The sequence below is a fragment of the Dendrobates tinctorius genome, unplaced genomic scaffold (assembly GCF_039654945.1).
Source record: "Dendrobates tinctorius isolate UK_male_01 unplaced genomic scaffold, ASM3965494v1 ptg000019l, whole genome shotgun sequence".
In the NCBI taxonomy this organism is placed as follows: Eukaryota; Metazoa; Chordata; class Amphibia; order Anura; family Dendrobatidae; genus Dendrobates; species Dendrobates tinctorius.
Window position 1 is genome coordinate 7,173,996 of NW_027361687.1, and position 14,492 is coordinate 7,188,487.

Consider the following 14,492-nt stretch of genomic DNA (forward strand, 5'->3'; position numbering starts at 1 on the left):
AGGCATTTTTTTTTGCTCATCACTAGTTATGTCCAGTGGTAGTAATATTCCTTTTTCACACATAACTGCTTATTCTGAACAGTCGCCTAAAGCAGATGATACTGTTTAAGGATTTTGTAATTTTTCCACACCACTTTTGGGCAGAGCTGGCATGCAGCTTTATCTTGCATCATTGTTTAGTCAGTTGAATCAAGGTAACAGGACAAAGATTGCTGCAATCTGATTTGAAGAATTTCAACATTGCACAAGTACAAAAGTAAATATACATACATACATATATATATAAAGGGAGAGACGGCTTAATATCTCCACTCATCCCAGAGCGCTCCACACCCTGCTGGTGAGTATTACAACTCAAATTTCTACTTAGTCTTCTGTCCTTACCAGTAGTGTAGCTACCGGGGGGGCAGAGGGGGCGGTGGCCCCGGGCCCCGCGTTCTCAGGGGGCACACCCGGCGCTACGCTACAGATGCACTTTGTGGCAGAGCAGGGAGAGTCTGGCCTCCATGGGCCCCTGAGCAGGCAGGGGGGCCCGGTGCCAGGAGTGGGCCCCCCGCCTGTCATCGCAGGGTCAGCGGGCGCTCCTTCTCTCATCATCCCCCTGTCAGCGTCTGACGTCACCATCGCCGACACTGACAGGGGGCGCGATGACGTCAGTACCCGGCGCCTGCAGTCGGAGATGAGCGGGAACAGCGCAGGAACCAGGAGGAAGAGAGGTGAGTATTTAGTTTATGGGGGAGTGATGCATTATCCTACAGAGGGTGGCTATGGGGGTGCATATGCAGAGGATCGCTATGGGGGTGCATATGCAGGGCATCGCTATGGGGGGTGCATATACAGAGGATGGCTATGGGAGTGCATATACAGAGGGTGGCTATGGGGGTGCATATGCATAGGGTAGCTATGGGGGTGCAATCCAGATGGTGGTTATGGGGGTGCATATACAGAGGATCGCTATGGGGGTGCATATACAGAGGATCGGTATGGGGGGTGCATGTACAGAGGATGGCTATGGGGGTGCATATACAGAGGATGGCTATGGGGGTGCATATGCATAGGGTAGCTATGGGGGTGCATATACAGAGGATGGCTATGGGGGTGCATATGCATAGGGTAGCTATGGGGGTGCAATACAGAGGGTGGTTATGGGGGTGCATATACAGAGGATCGCTATGGGGGGTGCATATACAGAGGATCGGTATGGGGGGTGCATGTACAGAGGATGGCTATGGGGGTGCATATACAGAGGATGGCTATGGGGGTGCATATGCATAGGGTAGCTATGGGGGTGCATATACAGAGGATGGCTATGGGGGTGCAATACAGAGGGTGGTTATGGGGGTGCATATATAGAGGATCGCTATGGGGTGCATATACAGAGGATCGGTATGGGGGGGTGCATGTACAGAGGATGGCTATGGGGGTGCATATACAGAGGATGGCTATGGGGGTGCATATGCATAGGGTAGCTATGGGGGTGCATATACAGAGGATGGCTATGGGGGTGCATATGCATAGGGTAGCTATGGGGGTGCAATACAGAGGGTGGTTATGAGGGTGCATATACAGAGGATCGCTATGGGGGTGCATATACAGAGGATCGGTATGGGGGGTGCATGTACAGAGGATGGCTATGGGGGTGCATATACAGAGGATGGCTATGGGGGTGCATATGCATAGGGTAGCTATGGGGGTGCATATACAGAGGATGGTTATGGGTATGCTTATTCAGAGGATGGCTATGAGGGTGCAAATACAGAGGATGGCTATAGGGGTGCATATACAGAGGATGGCTATGGGGGGTGCATATACAGAGGATGGCTATGGGGGGTGCATATACAGAGGATGGCTATGGGGTGCATATACAGAAGGTGGCTATGGGGCTGCATATACAGAGGGTGGCTATGGGTGTGCATTTACAGAGGGTGGCTATGGGGAGTGCATATACTGAGTGTGGCTATGAGGGTGCATATACAGAGGGTGGCTATGGGTGTGCATATACAGAGGGTGACTATGAGGGTGCATATACAGAGGGTGGCTATGGGGGTGCATATACAGAGGGTGGCTATGGGGGTACATTATACTACAGAGGGTGGCTATGGGTTGCATTATGTAATAGAGGCTGCCTATGGGGGTGCATTACACTACAGATGCTGTCTATGGGGAGTGCATTACACTATAGAGGCTGCCTATTGGAGTGCATTACACTACAGAGGCTGCCTATGTGGAATTCATCATACTATAGAGTCTGCCTATGGGGAGTGCATTATGTACAGTATAGAGTCTGCTTATGGGAAGTGCATTATTCAATATAGAGAAAAAAAAAAAGCATTATTACGTTCTAGGAGACAAAATGTGGGCACTGTTTTCTAGGGCACTTGCACTCGGCCTTAGTATTTTCTAGAGGGTTGCTTTAAAATTTAGAGGTCACACAGGGCCACAAAGCAGGTGCATTAATAGGGTCACATACGACAGCAGCGGATCAGCATTGAGTCATCAGCAGGATGAGGAGTTTGTGCAGGTTGGGGATAGTCCCGTTTTGGACAGTGCTGAAAATGTGAGAAGTGAAACATGTCTTTATTGAATTCTCTGTAGCCGAGTACTGGCTGGAGAAGTTGTCATGTCGGTCTGGGCCAGATGGAAAAAACGTGAAAAGTGAACGGTTCCTTCAGAAAGAACGTCAGCAGTAGGTCATTAACTGTAGCTGTGCTGTGATCTCTTATACAGTATGTTCTGTAGGACCGGTATCTACCACTGACCATATGGCGGTAATATCAATGTTGGTCTTTATATAGCAATTATTTTCAGTAACAGCGCAGTCATCTGCTGAGGTTCTCCTCCACTATTAAGGTGCGTCACCCAGCTATAATCAAGGTTACCTGGTTAGGGGCCCACTCAGAAGTTTCGCCCCCCTGAACCAAAACCCTAGCTACGCCTCAGGTCCTTACTGTAATTCAAACAATCTCTCTTGGTGCGGACTTCTTGTATTTTATCGAAATAACCAAAGCTTAAGTGTAAAGTATCGGAGTGGTAGAGGATAGGGCCGGAGCCTCTGATAAAACAGAATGCATATGTAAGACTAATGGCTCTTGGAGACTATGGGATAACCTTACTAAGGGCTCATACTCATTTGTGAGAAAAACAGTCGCTGTGCAATCCGATAAAAAATTGTATGGCACTCTGACCAATGTTATTCAATGGGTTACATCTCATCTGTGATTTGCTGCATATCTCAGTCAACGGACACAAGAAAAAACTGCCCAGCACTTGCACCATGCGAGTGCTGTCCGATATTTACGCACCGGTGTCCTTTGAAAAGCCGGCAATTCATATGCGGCTACAGTAAAATCATACGGACAGGTTAGATTAGAATAGCTAGAATAGATAAATACACATAGAATACATATATATATATACATGTCAGTGACATACACACATATAAATGTATTTATATTACATAGATAGAAGAAAAGACGGTAATTCCGCATTCACGGTAATGTAAAATCACTGCAGGAGCCGACAGGATAGAAGAGATGGATTACACACAGTAAATACATACAGAATAGGTAGATGTCAGTGACAAATACAATTAGTACAGTGTGTGTGAAGGTTATGGAAATGTATTTAATTAAAGATTATTTTTCGGAAAAAATTGGTGTGGGCTTTCGTAACCAGCAGAGGGAAACCCGATGAATGGAGGCTGATATTAATAGCCTAGGAAGGGGCCATAGATATTTGCCCCTCCCTCCCCGGCTAAAAACATCAGCTCTCAGCCATTCCAAAAAAGGCACATCTCTAAGATACGCCAATTCTGGCACTTAGCCTCGCTCATGCCCTGTAGCCTTGGCAAGTGGGGTAATAATTGAGGGGTTGATGTCACCTTTGTGACATAAAGCCCCAAGGTTCGTAATGGAGAGGCGTCAATTAGATGCCCCTATTACTAACCCCATAGCCAAATTGTAAAGAAAACACAGACACCCAGTAAAAAATCCTTTAATTGACATAAAGACAAAGACTCCTTTAATATTTTAAATTAAACCATACTTACAACCACGTCCAATCCATGTAAAGCTCTCGATCTCCTGTAATAAAAGTAAAATAAAAAACCAACAATATACCATACCTGGCTGTCATGTCCCACGCAGTAATCCATATCTGTGGGATATACAGTTTTCAACCTGGACGGTGCTAAGATGTGACCGCCCCAGCTGAAAACCACTGGTGAATGAGGAGATGCTGCCAGCACAGCTTCAGTGACTAGCGGTGACGTCACTGAGGATGCGCTCCCTCACAGCCTGAACTACGATGACTTCTGTACTGTGGGAAAATGTTAGTGATGAGGTGACAGCAGTTCATGCCCAGTGTATTCACAGCAGATCACCATGAGAAAATCAGCTCCTGCAGCGATTTTACATAACCCGGCAGATGTATTACCAGCTTTTCTTCTATCTATCTATCTATCTATCTATCTATCTATCTATCTATCTATCTATCTATCTGTCTGTCTGTCTATCTAATATCTATCTATGCAATATAAATATACATATATATATGTGTGTGTGTGTGACTGACATCTATATATACACTCACTGGCCACTTTATTAGGTACACCATGCTAGTAAGGGGTTGGACCCCCTTTTGCCTTCAGAACTGCCTCAATTCTTCGTGGCAGAGATTCAACAAGGTGCTGCAAGCATTCCTCAGAGATTTTGGACCATATTGACATGATGGCATCACACAGTTGGCGCAGATTTGTCGGCTGCACATCCCTGATGCGAATCTCCCGTTCCACCACATCCCAAAGATGCTCTATTGGATTGAGATCTGGTGACTGAGGAGGCCATTTGAGTACAGTAAACTCATGGTCATGTTCAAGAAACCAATCTGAGATGATTCGAGCTTTATGACATGGCGCATTATCCTGCTGAAAGTAGCCATCAGATGTTGGGTACATTGTGGTCATAAAGGGATGGACATGGTCAGCAACAATACTCAGGTAGGCTGTGGCGTTGCAACGATGCTCAATTGGTACCAAGGGGCCCAAAGAGTGCCCAGAAAAAATTCCCCACACCATGACACCACCACCACCAGCCTGAACCGTTGATACAAGGCAGGATGGATCCATGCTTTCATGTTGTTTACGCCAAATTCTGACCCTACCATCCGAATGTCGCAGCAGAAATCGAGACTCATCAGACCAGGCAACGTTTTTCCAATCTTCTACTGTCCAATTTCGATGAGCTTGTGCAAATTGTAGCCTCAGTTTCCTGTTCTTAGCTGAGAGGAGTGGTACCCAGTGTGGTCTTCTGCTGCTGTAGCCCATCTGCCTCAAAGTTCGACGCACTGTGCGTTCAGAGATGCTCTTCTGCCTACCTTGGTTGTAACGGGTGGCAATTTGAGTCACTGTTGCCTTTCTATCAGCTCGAACCAGTCTGCCCATTCTCCTCTGACCTCTGGCATCAACAAGGCATTTCCGGCCACAGAACTGCCGCTCACTGGATTTTTTTTCTTTTTCGGACCATTCTCTGTAAACCCTAGAGATGGTTGTGCGTGAAAATCCCAGTAGATCAGCAGTTTCTGAAATTCTCAGACCAGCCCTTCTGGCACCAACAATCATGCCACGTTCAAAGGCACTCAAATCACCTTTCTTCCCCATACTGATGCTCGGTTTGAACTGCAGGAGATTGTCTTGACCATGTCTACATGCCTAAATGCACTGAGTTGCCGCCATGTGATTGGCTGATTAGAAATTAAGTCTTAACACACAGTTGGACAGGTGTACCTAATAAAGTGGCCAGTGAGTGTATATATATATTGATATCTGTATTCTATCTATTCTAACCTGTCAGTGTGATTTTACTGTACGCGCACAGGAATCGTGGGCTTTTCTTCTATCTATCTATTGTATACATATATATGTTATATTTGTGTGTGTTTTGACAAATATTTCCTTTGAAAACGATATGTAAATGACAGAGATCTGCCGTATGTAAAAATTCATGTTAAAATTGCATTGCAGTCGGATACCAATCGCACTGCACTCGGATGTAAATCGGATGCTGCGTGTGAAAATCGTATTGTACTCGCATGACACTCATATGTCACTTGCCTGTCACTCGTCTGTTTTTTCAGTCCAGATTACGGAACATTTTTTATTATGTACCCTAATGCCCATTCCCAATTATTGGCCCATTTAATACACATATCTGCGATCACTTGACAGGCAATCTTTTTGATCAGATGTCTTATGCTGGCATAAAAATCGCACTTACTGGCAGAGCATTACACTCCTTCACTTTCTTCCTTTCATTTCCAACCTACTAACTTACTTTAATATTTCTACTTCATATTCTCTCTTTCCATTATTCTTCTTTGTGTCTAATTCACCCCCAATTCCTGAATTTCCTCCTCTCTTTCCAACCTTCTCCTTCTTGTTTTTCTTACTTTTCATCTACTTTGTGTTTCCTCCTACTCTTCATTGTTTTCTTTTCATTCTTTACCTATTTTTCCTTTTTTTTTTTTTCTTGCCCTCATTTATGTTCGTTTTCTCTATTGCTTGTTTACGTTCTCCTTTTTTGTCCCTTTTTTCTCTTTTACTTCTGCCTACTTTTATTTGTCCTTTTCATGTCCTCCTTATTTGTCATGATCCCAGTGCAGGTTTTTGAGCTGCACGTCAGGGGTTAATGTCTGGAGCTCAGTGAAGGTTTGTACCTGCACACCTGGGGTTAATAATTGTGGCCTCTCTATGGTTCTGAGAGAGCTTCTTAAACCCCTGGGAAGCTCCAATCCCTGTCAGTTATACTTTTCCCTTTGGCCGAGTGCCTGTTTGTTGTTATAGCTTGTTTATATGCTTCTGACCCGGTTCTGTTGCCCGTTGTGAGTTTGCCTTTTGATTCTGTACTGCGCTACCCTCTCTGTGTATGACTCATTGCCTGTGATCTGACTACTCTCTGCTCGCCCCTCTTGTACCTTGCAGCTATCTCTGTGTATGACTCATTGGCTACGTCCTGACTATTCTCCCTGTCTATGCCCCTTGGTAACTTTGTCTCGCAGTTACCCTGCTCGGGGTTCTCTTGCAGCACCTAGCTCTGTGGAGTTTAGGCCACGCCCCTAGCAGTCACGTGCTTCAGGTCCTGCTGTTCTGAAGTACGCATCTACTCGGCTGCTGCCCGCTCCACAGGTATCTTTGAACACAGTTCGCTTTACTCAGGACATGCGCACTGGCTCAGTGAGCAAGCTCAGTGCGGTGTTCCTGACATTATTCTTCTCTTTCCTCTTCTCTGCTTCATATTTTTGATTTTTATCTTTTTGTCTTATCTTCTTCCGTGTTTTCCTTCTCTAGTTCTTTTTCATTTTCTTCTTATTGTTCATTCTTCTCTTAATTGTTCTTCTCTTTCTTTACTTCTCTTTATTCTTCTTTTCCTTCTTCTATTTTAAATGTTCATCTCTTCTTATATTCCTGCTTGTCCTCCTTCTTCTTTCCTTTTCCTTTCTCCTTTTCCATTTCATCTTCCCTTTCTCCCCTTGTTCTATTTTTCATTTTCTTTTCTTCTCTATTTCTTTTCTTTTTTCATTTCGTCTTTCATCTTCATAATCCTCCTTCTTCTCTTCATTAATCTTTGCTCTCTGATCTTTTTGTTTATTTTCTATTACCTCCTTCTACTTTTCTGCTTTCTTTTCTTCTACTTCTCATTCATCTCATTGCTTTTATTCTCCCTTACCTCCCCTTCTTCTCCTCCTTTCATCTTTCTTTTCTTTTACCTTGCATTCTCTAATTCTTCTTGTTCTTCTTGACTTTCTCTTCTATTTCTAATTTTCTTTTCTATTTGTCCTGCTCCTTATTGACTATCATCTTAATCTCTTTTCTCCTTTTCTTCCATTTTTTTCTTTCTAATCTTCTCTCTAGTTTGAGAAGTTGCAGTTGTTTTTTTATCTCTGCTGTTGAATCTTTTGCATTTTCTTTGTATTGTTTCTTCTTGGACTTTACCTTACTTTTGTTATCCTGGCGTTAGTAAGCTGATCTTCTTTCTTACAGACTTTTTCTCGTCTGTATTTTTTATCCACACTGGCATTGTTTAATATTTTCTTTATTATATTTTGTAAGTGAAAAATGAACAGAGAAATGAACAATCACATTGATACAAAATGCTACATGTGTGCAAGTAAAAGAAATCAGATATAAAATGCAACAATATAACACAGTACGATTCCACTCAATCATTAACACTTAAATCAGTTGTCTTTTAATACTTTTTCTTTTAAAGACTTGCAGATGTGGAAATTAATAAACACAATGATAGTCACCCTCAAAGGGGTCACTTATCCCATTTATCATATATTAGCTATCATAACTATGCATGGCGAGTCACCTTCCCACTGACCTTTTAAACACCCGCTTTCCCATTCATCTTCCCTTTTTCTCCGACTGTCCCAATACAGTTCTGTCTACCCACCCTTGTATAATAGCCATCACTTATCTATAGGGCACTTCAGGCAGATTGGTGCCCCGCTTGTTGGCGACTGGCACTTTCTCGTACAGCTTCGTATAGGGTGCCAATTACCGCAGATAGACAGGTGTACAAGTCAGGGACTACCTATAGGGTGTATTTGTTGTTTGTCCCTTTTAACGGCATTTCATTAAAAGTTAATATGAACATTTTTCAGGGTTCCTCCATGTTAGCCTTTTTCAAATTGAGCCTTCCCTATTTGTTTACTCTTGTACATATCATGTTTTGATTGCTTTTTACTGCATTATTTTGGGGTATCAGCTCTGACCATAATACGGTAGGAGCTTTGTTCACCACTGAGCTGTACATCAAGCCCTGAACATAATTAATGAGAAATATAGTGGTTTACATACTTATAATGAATTATTGTCTTTTTCAGAGAAAATGAAGCTTTTCGTCTTCCTATGTTTCAGCCAAACTCTACTTTGTGCATTTGTGTGTGGACACCATGGTAGACCACATGATGATGACCATGACGACGATGGCCACCACCACCACAACAATGAATCAGATACTATGGTCATGATGGCCACAGCAATGCTCAATTTCTCCCTCAACATCTACTACCATATGATTGATGTTCAACCTCATGACAACTTGCTCATATCTCCATTGAGTGTCGCAAAAGCATTTGCTTTACTCTCACTTGGTGCCAAGTCCAAGACCCTCAGTGAGATCCATGAAGGAATTGGTTTCAACAAATCCTCGGTATCAGAGGAAATGATCCACAAAAGCTTCCAGAAGGTTCTAAACATCATCAAGCAGCCGAAAAGCGGACATGAGTTAGACAGCATCACTACGCTCTTCATCGATTCCAAGCCAAATCTTCATAAGAAGTTCTTAGATGACGCCCAAAAATACTACCAATCGGACGTCATGCCCATCAACTTTGCCGAAAAACCAGAAGCCTTAGAACAAATCAATAGTTACGTGGAGAAGAAAACCAATGGGAAAATTAAAGATCTCTTGGACAATCTTGATCCAATGACAGCTCTGGTTATCACCAGCACAAAATACTTCAAAGGTAAGGAGGAAAACAATCATCAATTGATTTTAGGAAGTGAATATATCAAATATGGCTGGTATGGGGGTCAAGAGAGAGGGAAGCCTCTATTTCTGCTAAAAACCACTGCAGGGCTCCATAGGCAGCATAAAGGAGACAAGGGATCATAGCATTTTTTTAAATTTTATATTGGCCTCCTCCTCATTAAAGGGATTTTAGTAATATATGGAGGAAGAATTCCCTTCACCTTCATCAGCTGAATGAAAGAAGCCAAGTTGCTGCGTTGAGTGTTGCATTCTCTTTGTTTACCAGGCATGGTCCTGTACATTTGATAGTGACCATTCCTGGTGCTGTAGATCAATCCCAATCAAGTGATTGAACTGTTGGATCGGGCACAGCCACTACTAAATGTGCAGGACCGTGCCTGCTAAACAATGACTCAGGTTGGAGTGCCGCAGTCTCAAGGAGGGAGGTGAGAGTGAGGTCAGATTTAATGACCTATTATAAAGGAAAAGTATCAATTTTACAGCATCTGAAAACCTCGATAAAGAAATGTAAGAGCGGAGTCACTTATTTGTAAGGAAAAGCAACAGGTTTCACATCATGATACAAATAAAGAAAGAAAGATGGGGGCTGGGGTAGGGCACAGCCTGAAGGGAAGCCCCCCATGACTGCAATGGGCGGGAAGGTTTTTTCAAATATGTTGTGGTCTCAATGACCTGAATGGCTGGGATGGGGTATGGGAGGAGTTTTGGGTGGGGGCGGCCTGGGGTAGTGGGAAGAAAGTGCGGGAAAACTGCATTCTACCTTGGGGAGCAGGAACTGGAAGAACCCACCTCGGCAGCGCAGAAATCATGGAGACCGTGGATGCGCTCATGTCCAGGCTCCAGGACGTTGCTTGGTCCAGGAGGGGAGTATGGCTCCAATCACAGCTGTCCTCTCTCCTCAGGGCGACTGACGGACCTGGAACAAGCCAGCGGGGCAGGAGGACCAGGCCCCCCGGAGAGATTGTCATCAGAAGTGGCGCGCGCAGTAGGCGCAGGCTGCGGAGCCCCTCCAGGGACCCTGCGGGTGGCGTGCAAACCGGTGGAGTTTCCCCCCACAGCGCTTGTCCTGGCAGGAATCCGCTCAGCCAGCCTGCGGGCGCTGGAGGCCAAAGAGCGGGAGCCGTGCCGGAACTGCAGGCCGGGCAGGAAGGGAGGCAGTCACGGGCAGCACTGGAGGTATTGCGAGACCCGGCCGGCCCTCAGGCGCAGGAGCAGGTCGTGGTAGGCCTTTGGCACAGCGGCGGGGAAGGAAGCGGATGGAGGCAGCGACAGTGAAGACCATGACAGCGACGTACACAGCAGGTGCTCCCGGGGAGGTCCGCTCCGGGGTCTGTCAGACGGGGCGCCAGACAGCACACTACAGCGGGCAGGAGTGGGCAGTATGAGGACGTCCTGCTTGGCCCCAGCACTTCGTACGCGGTGGGGAGAGTGGCGGGCAGCAGTGCGCAGCTGTTTGGCAGTCGGTCGGATGGCGCTGCGGACCGGACAGGCCGGTCCGGGTCTGGGGATCGATACAGGTCCCACTCGGGTTGGAGCTCTATGGAGTGCCAAGGGTCACGTGCTCAGGTCCCCCCTGGTGATGAGGAGGCCAGGGGCGTGGGCCAGGAGCAGCAGAGAGTGTCGGATGAAACTGGCAGTGAACATCAGGATGCTGGAGGACGTCGGGACTTCGGACATACAGCTGGCAGGGACTCAGCACCCGTGCAGCTATGTGAGTATGGTTTCATGTCGTGTTTGTCGCCCGCAGGGGCTGTATTACAGGAGAGTGGGGGTAGTCAAGGGGATGCTAGGGAACGAAGGTGGTGTAGTGGGCCAAGTGGGGTGGAGGTGCCCGCGCTGCGGGATATTTTGAATATGTCACAAATTTTGAGGAGACTTGAGGGGTTAGTAGTGAGGGAGGCAGCCCCATCTCTGGTGGGGGCATGGTTGGTGGGACAGGGGGCCGGCACCCAGACAGAAGGGGAGGTGTTGCGGCCCATCGAGAGTGATGGAAGGGCGTCTTTGGGGGTATCGGTTTTCGGTTCAGACGGAGACGGAAAAAGGTGACAAGATAAAGCTGGACGATAGGGCTAAGGGAGAGGTTTATGTGTGCTTTGAGGGGCCTTTGGGTGCCCATTTAAAAAAAAGAGGTAAAGGAAAAGATTTGGTGGGACGAGTACGTGGAGATATTCTCCCTCTTTCCTTTGGAGAAATTTAACTTGGATAAGGGAAAAAAGGACGATAGTAAGAAAGAGGAGGAGGAGAAGAGGAGGTGGTGGCTGATTCCACAGACGTTTGTAAACTGGATACAAGGCATTCGCTATTTTGGCGAGTGTCATAGGTGAAAAGTTTCCAGAAAATTGGTCTGGTCTGTTTTGTTATCTGGACGCTATTGGGGAGGCACATCGTATTTATGGGGGTCAAGCGTGGCTATGATACGATGAGCAGTTAAGGCAGAGGAAGGCGGTGCGGCCAGAGATAAAATGGGATCAGAAGGACATCGGGCTGTGGCTGAAGGTGATGGCTCCAGTAAGGTATGGGCAGTCCTTTCACGGGAGCGGGGGTAGTGGCATTCAGCAGGCAGGACACGGAAGTGGTGGTCAGGCAATGCAGGGAGGAAAAGAAAAATCTGGAACGTGCTGGCAGTTTAATGACGGCCAGTGTAAGTACGGGAACAGCTGTAAGTTCAAGCACTTGTGCTCCCACTGCAGCGGGAGCTCCCACGGGGCTTCAAAATGTTTCAAAAAGGGGAAGGGTAAGCCCTACATGGGTACCGGTCAAGGGGGAGAGCCCAGTGAGAATTCAAGAGATGGCCCCCTTTCTAAATAGGTACCCGGCTCGGGCGGAGGCTACTGTTATTAGGAAGGGTTTTGTTGAGGGCTTCAGGATCCCCCCCGGTCATACGGTTCCTTTTTCAGTTAAAAATTTGCGGTCTGCAATGATGCATTCGTAGGTAGTGGATGCTAAGTTGAAAAAGGAAGTGGAATTGGGTAGGATGGCTGGTCCGTTTCCCAGTGCACCAATAGCGGGTTTGATTGTTTCCCCTTGGGGGTAGTGCCAAAAAAGGAGCCGAACAAGTTTCAAGTTTCATTTGAGTCAGCATTTATCATACCCAAAAGGGCTGTCAGTTAATGATGTTATTGCCCAAGAGTTGTGTTCGGTGGAGTATACCTCATTTGATACGGCAGTGCAGTGGGTGCGCAGTTATGGTTCAGGGGCTCTGTTAGCAAAAACCGACATTGAATCGGCTTTTCTTTTATTGCTGGTCCATTCAGAAAGTATCCCGCTGTTGGGTTGTTTTTGGAACGGGGGTTTCTACCTCGATAGGTGTTTGCTGATGGGTTGAGCAATTTCTTGTTCATTGTTCGAGACATTCAGTACTTTTCTGGAGTGGGTGGTAAGGGATGTTTCAGGCGTGCAACCTATCATTCATTACTTGGACGATTTTCTTTTTATCAGTCCCCAGGAATCATTGTTGTGTAGGAATGCATTGGCAGCTATGGTTTGGGTGGCGGAGCGTTTTGGAGTGCCTTTGGCAACGGAGAAGACTGAAGGCCCTAAGACCGTTATAAGTTTTTTTGGGCATAGTAATTCGGAAAAGATGGAGTGTCGCTTACCGGAGGACAAGTTGTCATTGTTGAAGCAGGAAGTTGATAGGATCGCAAAGTTGCGGAAAGTGACGTTAAAGGAGTTGCAATCCTTATTGGGGAAATTGAACTTTGCCTGTAGGATTATGCCCATGGGTCGCATATTTTGCCATTGTCTGGCTGGTGCGACAGCTGGAGTGAAGGCTTCGCACCATTATATCCGCGTGAATAAGGAACATAGGGAGGACTTGATGGCGTGGCAGCGTTTTTTAAGGAATTACAATGGTCGGTCGTTGATGCAGAAGGAGACCTTGAGCAATTTTGATTTTGAGATTTACACGGACGCAGCAGGTAGTTATGGTTACGGTGCCTACTGTAAGGGGAAGTGGAGTGTTGGGCAGTGGCCGGAAGCATGGAAGTTGTTGGGCCTTACGAAAAATTTGGCATTGTTGGAATTGTTCCCTATCGTGGTAGCTGTCTCAGTTTAGGGTGCAATGTTTGTGAACCGGAGGGTGAGATTTCATTGTGACAATGCAAGTGTAGTCTCGGTAATTAACAGTTTGTCAGCTCTTTCTCCCCCTGTGATCAGATTGGTTAGAGTTTTGGTTCTTCGGTGTCTGGAGTTGAATGCTGGGATTTCTGCAGTGCATGTGCCGGGTGTTACAAATTCAATAGCAGATTCTTTGTCTCGTTTTCAGTGGGGGCGTTTTCGAGAGTTGGCGCCAGGAGTGGATGCCTCGGGCGTGGAATGCCCTTCTCTGTGGCGAGTGATTACGGAAGAGCAAGAAGATTGATTCAGGAATCGGTATCGAAACAGACCTGGTCAGCCTACGAATCCTCGTGGCAAGTATGGCAGAGTTAGGTGTCAGAATGGGGTGGGGTGGAAGCGAGGAAGATAAGATGTTGGCTGTCTTGTTTTAAATTGGAAAGGCGGTTGACATGGGTTCGTCGGCTTCTAAGGTGAATAAATTTATAGCGGGTTTGGCATTCGGCTTCAAATTGCAAGGATCGATGGACGTTACAAAACAATTTTTGGTTAGACAGGCGTTGCGAGGTTTTCGTAGGGGTAATAACATTTTTGACAAGCGTAGGCCTATTTCAGTCAGTATGTTGGAAGGGTTGGGTAGAGTCTTGGAGGGTATTTGTAGTACTGGGTTTGAGTTGGTATTATTTAGGTTAGCTTTTTCTTTGGCTTTTTTCGGAGCAATGCAAATTGGTGAGTTAGTGTCCCGTAGCAGGGACAAGGCCGGAGGTGTGTTGGCAGATGATGTGGAGTTTTGGGCAGGGGGGCATTGATTTTTGGATTCGACGTTCCAAAACCGATCAATTGGGGAGAGGTAGGCGGGTAGTGTTGGGGCGAGTTGAGGGT

At 46.1% G+C, this 14,492-nt stretch overlaps 1 protein-coding gene across 1 annotated transcript in view; it reads left to right on the plus strand.

Moving 5' to 3' along the window:
• The first annotated feature begins 213 nt into the window (after nt 1–213).
• The window catches only part of LOC141082766 (alpha-1-antitrypsin-like), a 102,292-nt gene continuing 88,013 nt past the window's right edge, over nt 214–14,492 (plus strand). Inside the window, exons 1-2 of the mRNA XM_073566682.1 lie at nt 214–340; nt 8,887–9,531. Of these exons, the coding sequence (XP_073422783.1) occupies nt 8,892–9,531 (640 nt within the window). The 5' untranslated portion in view covers nt 214–340; nt 8,887–8,891. The remainder of the gene's footprint in view (nt 341–8,886; nt 9,532–14,492) is intronic.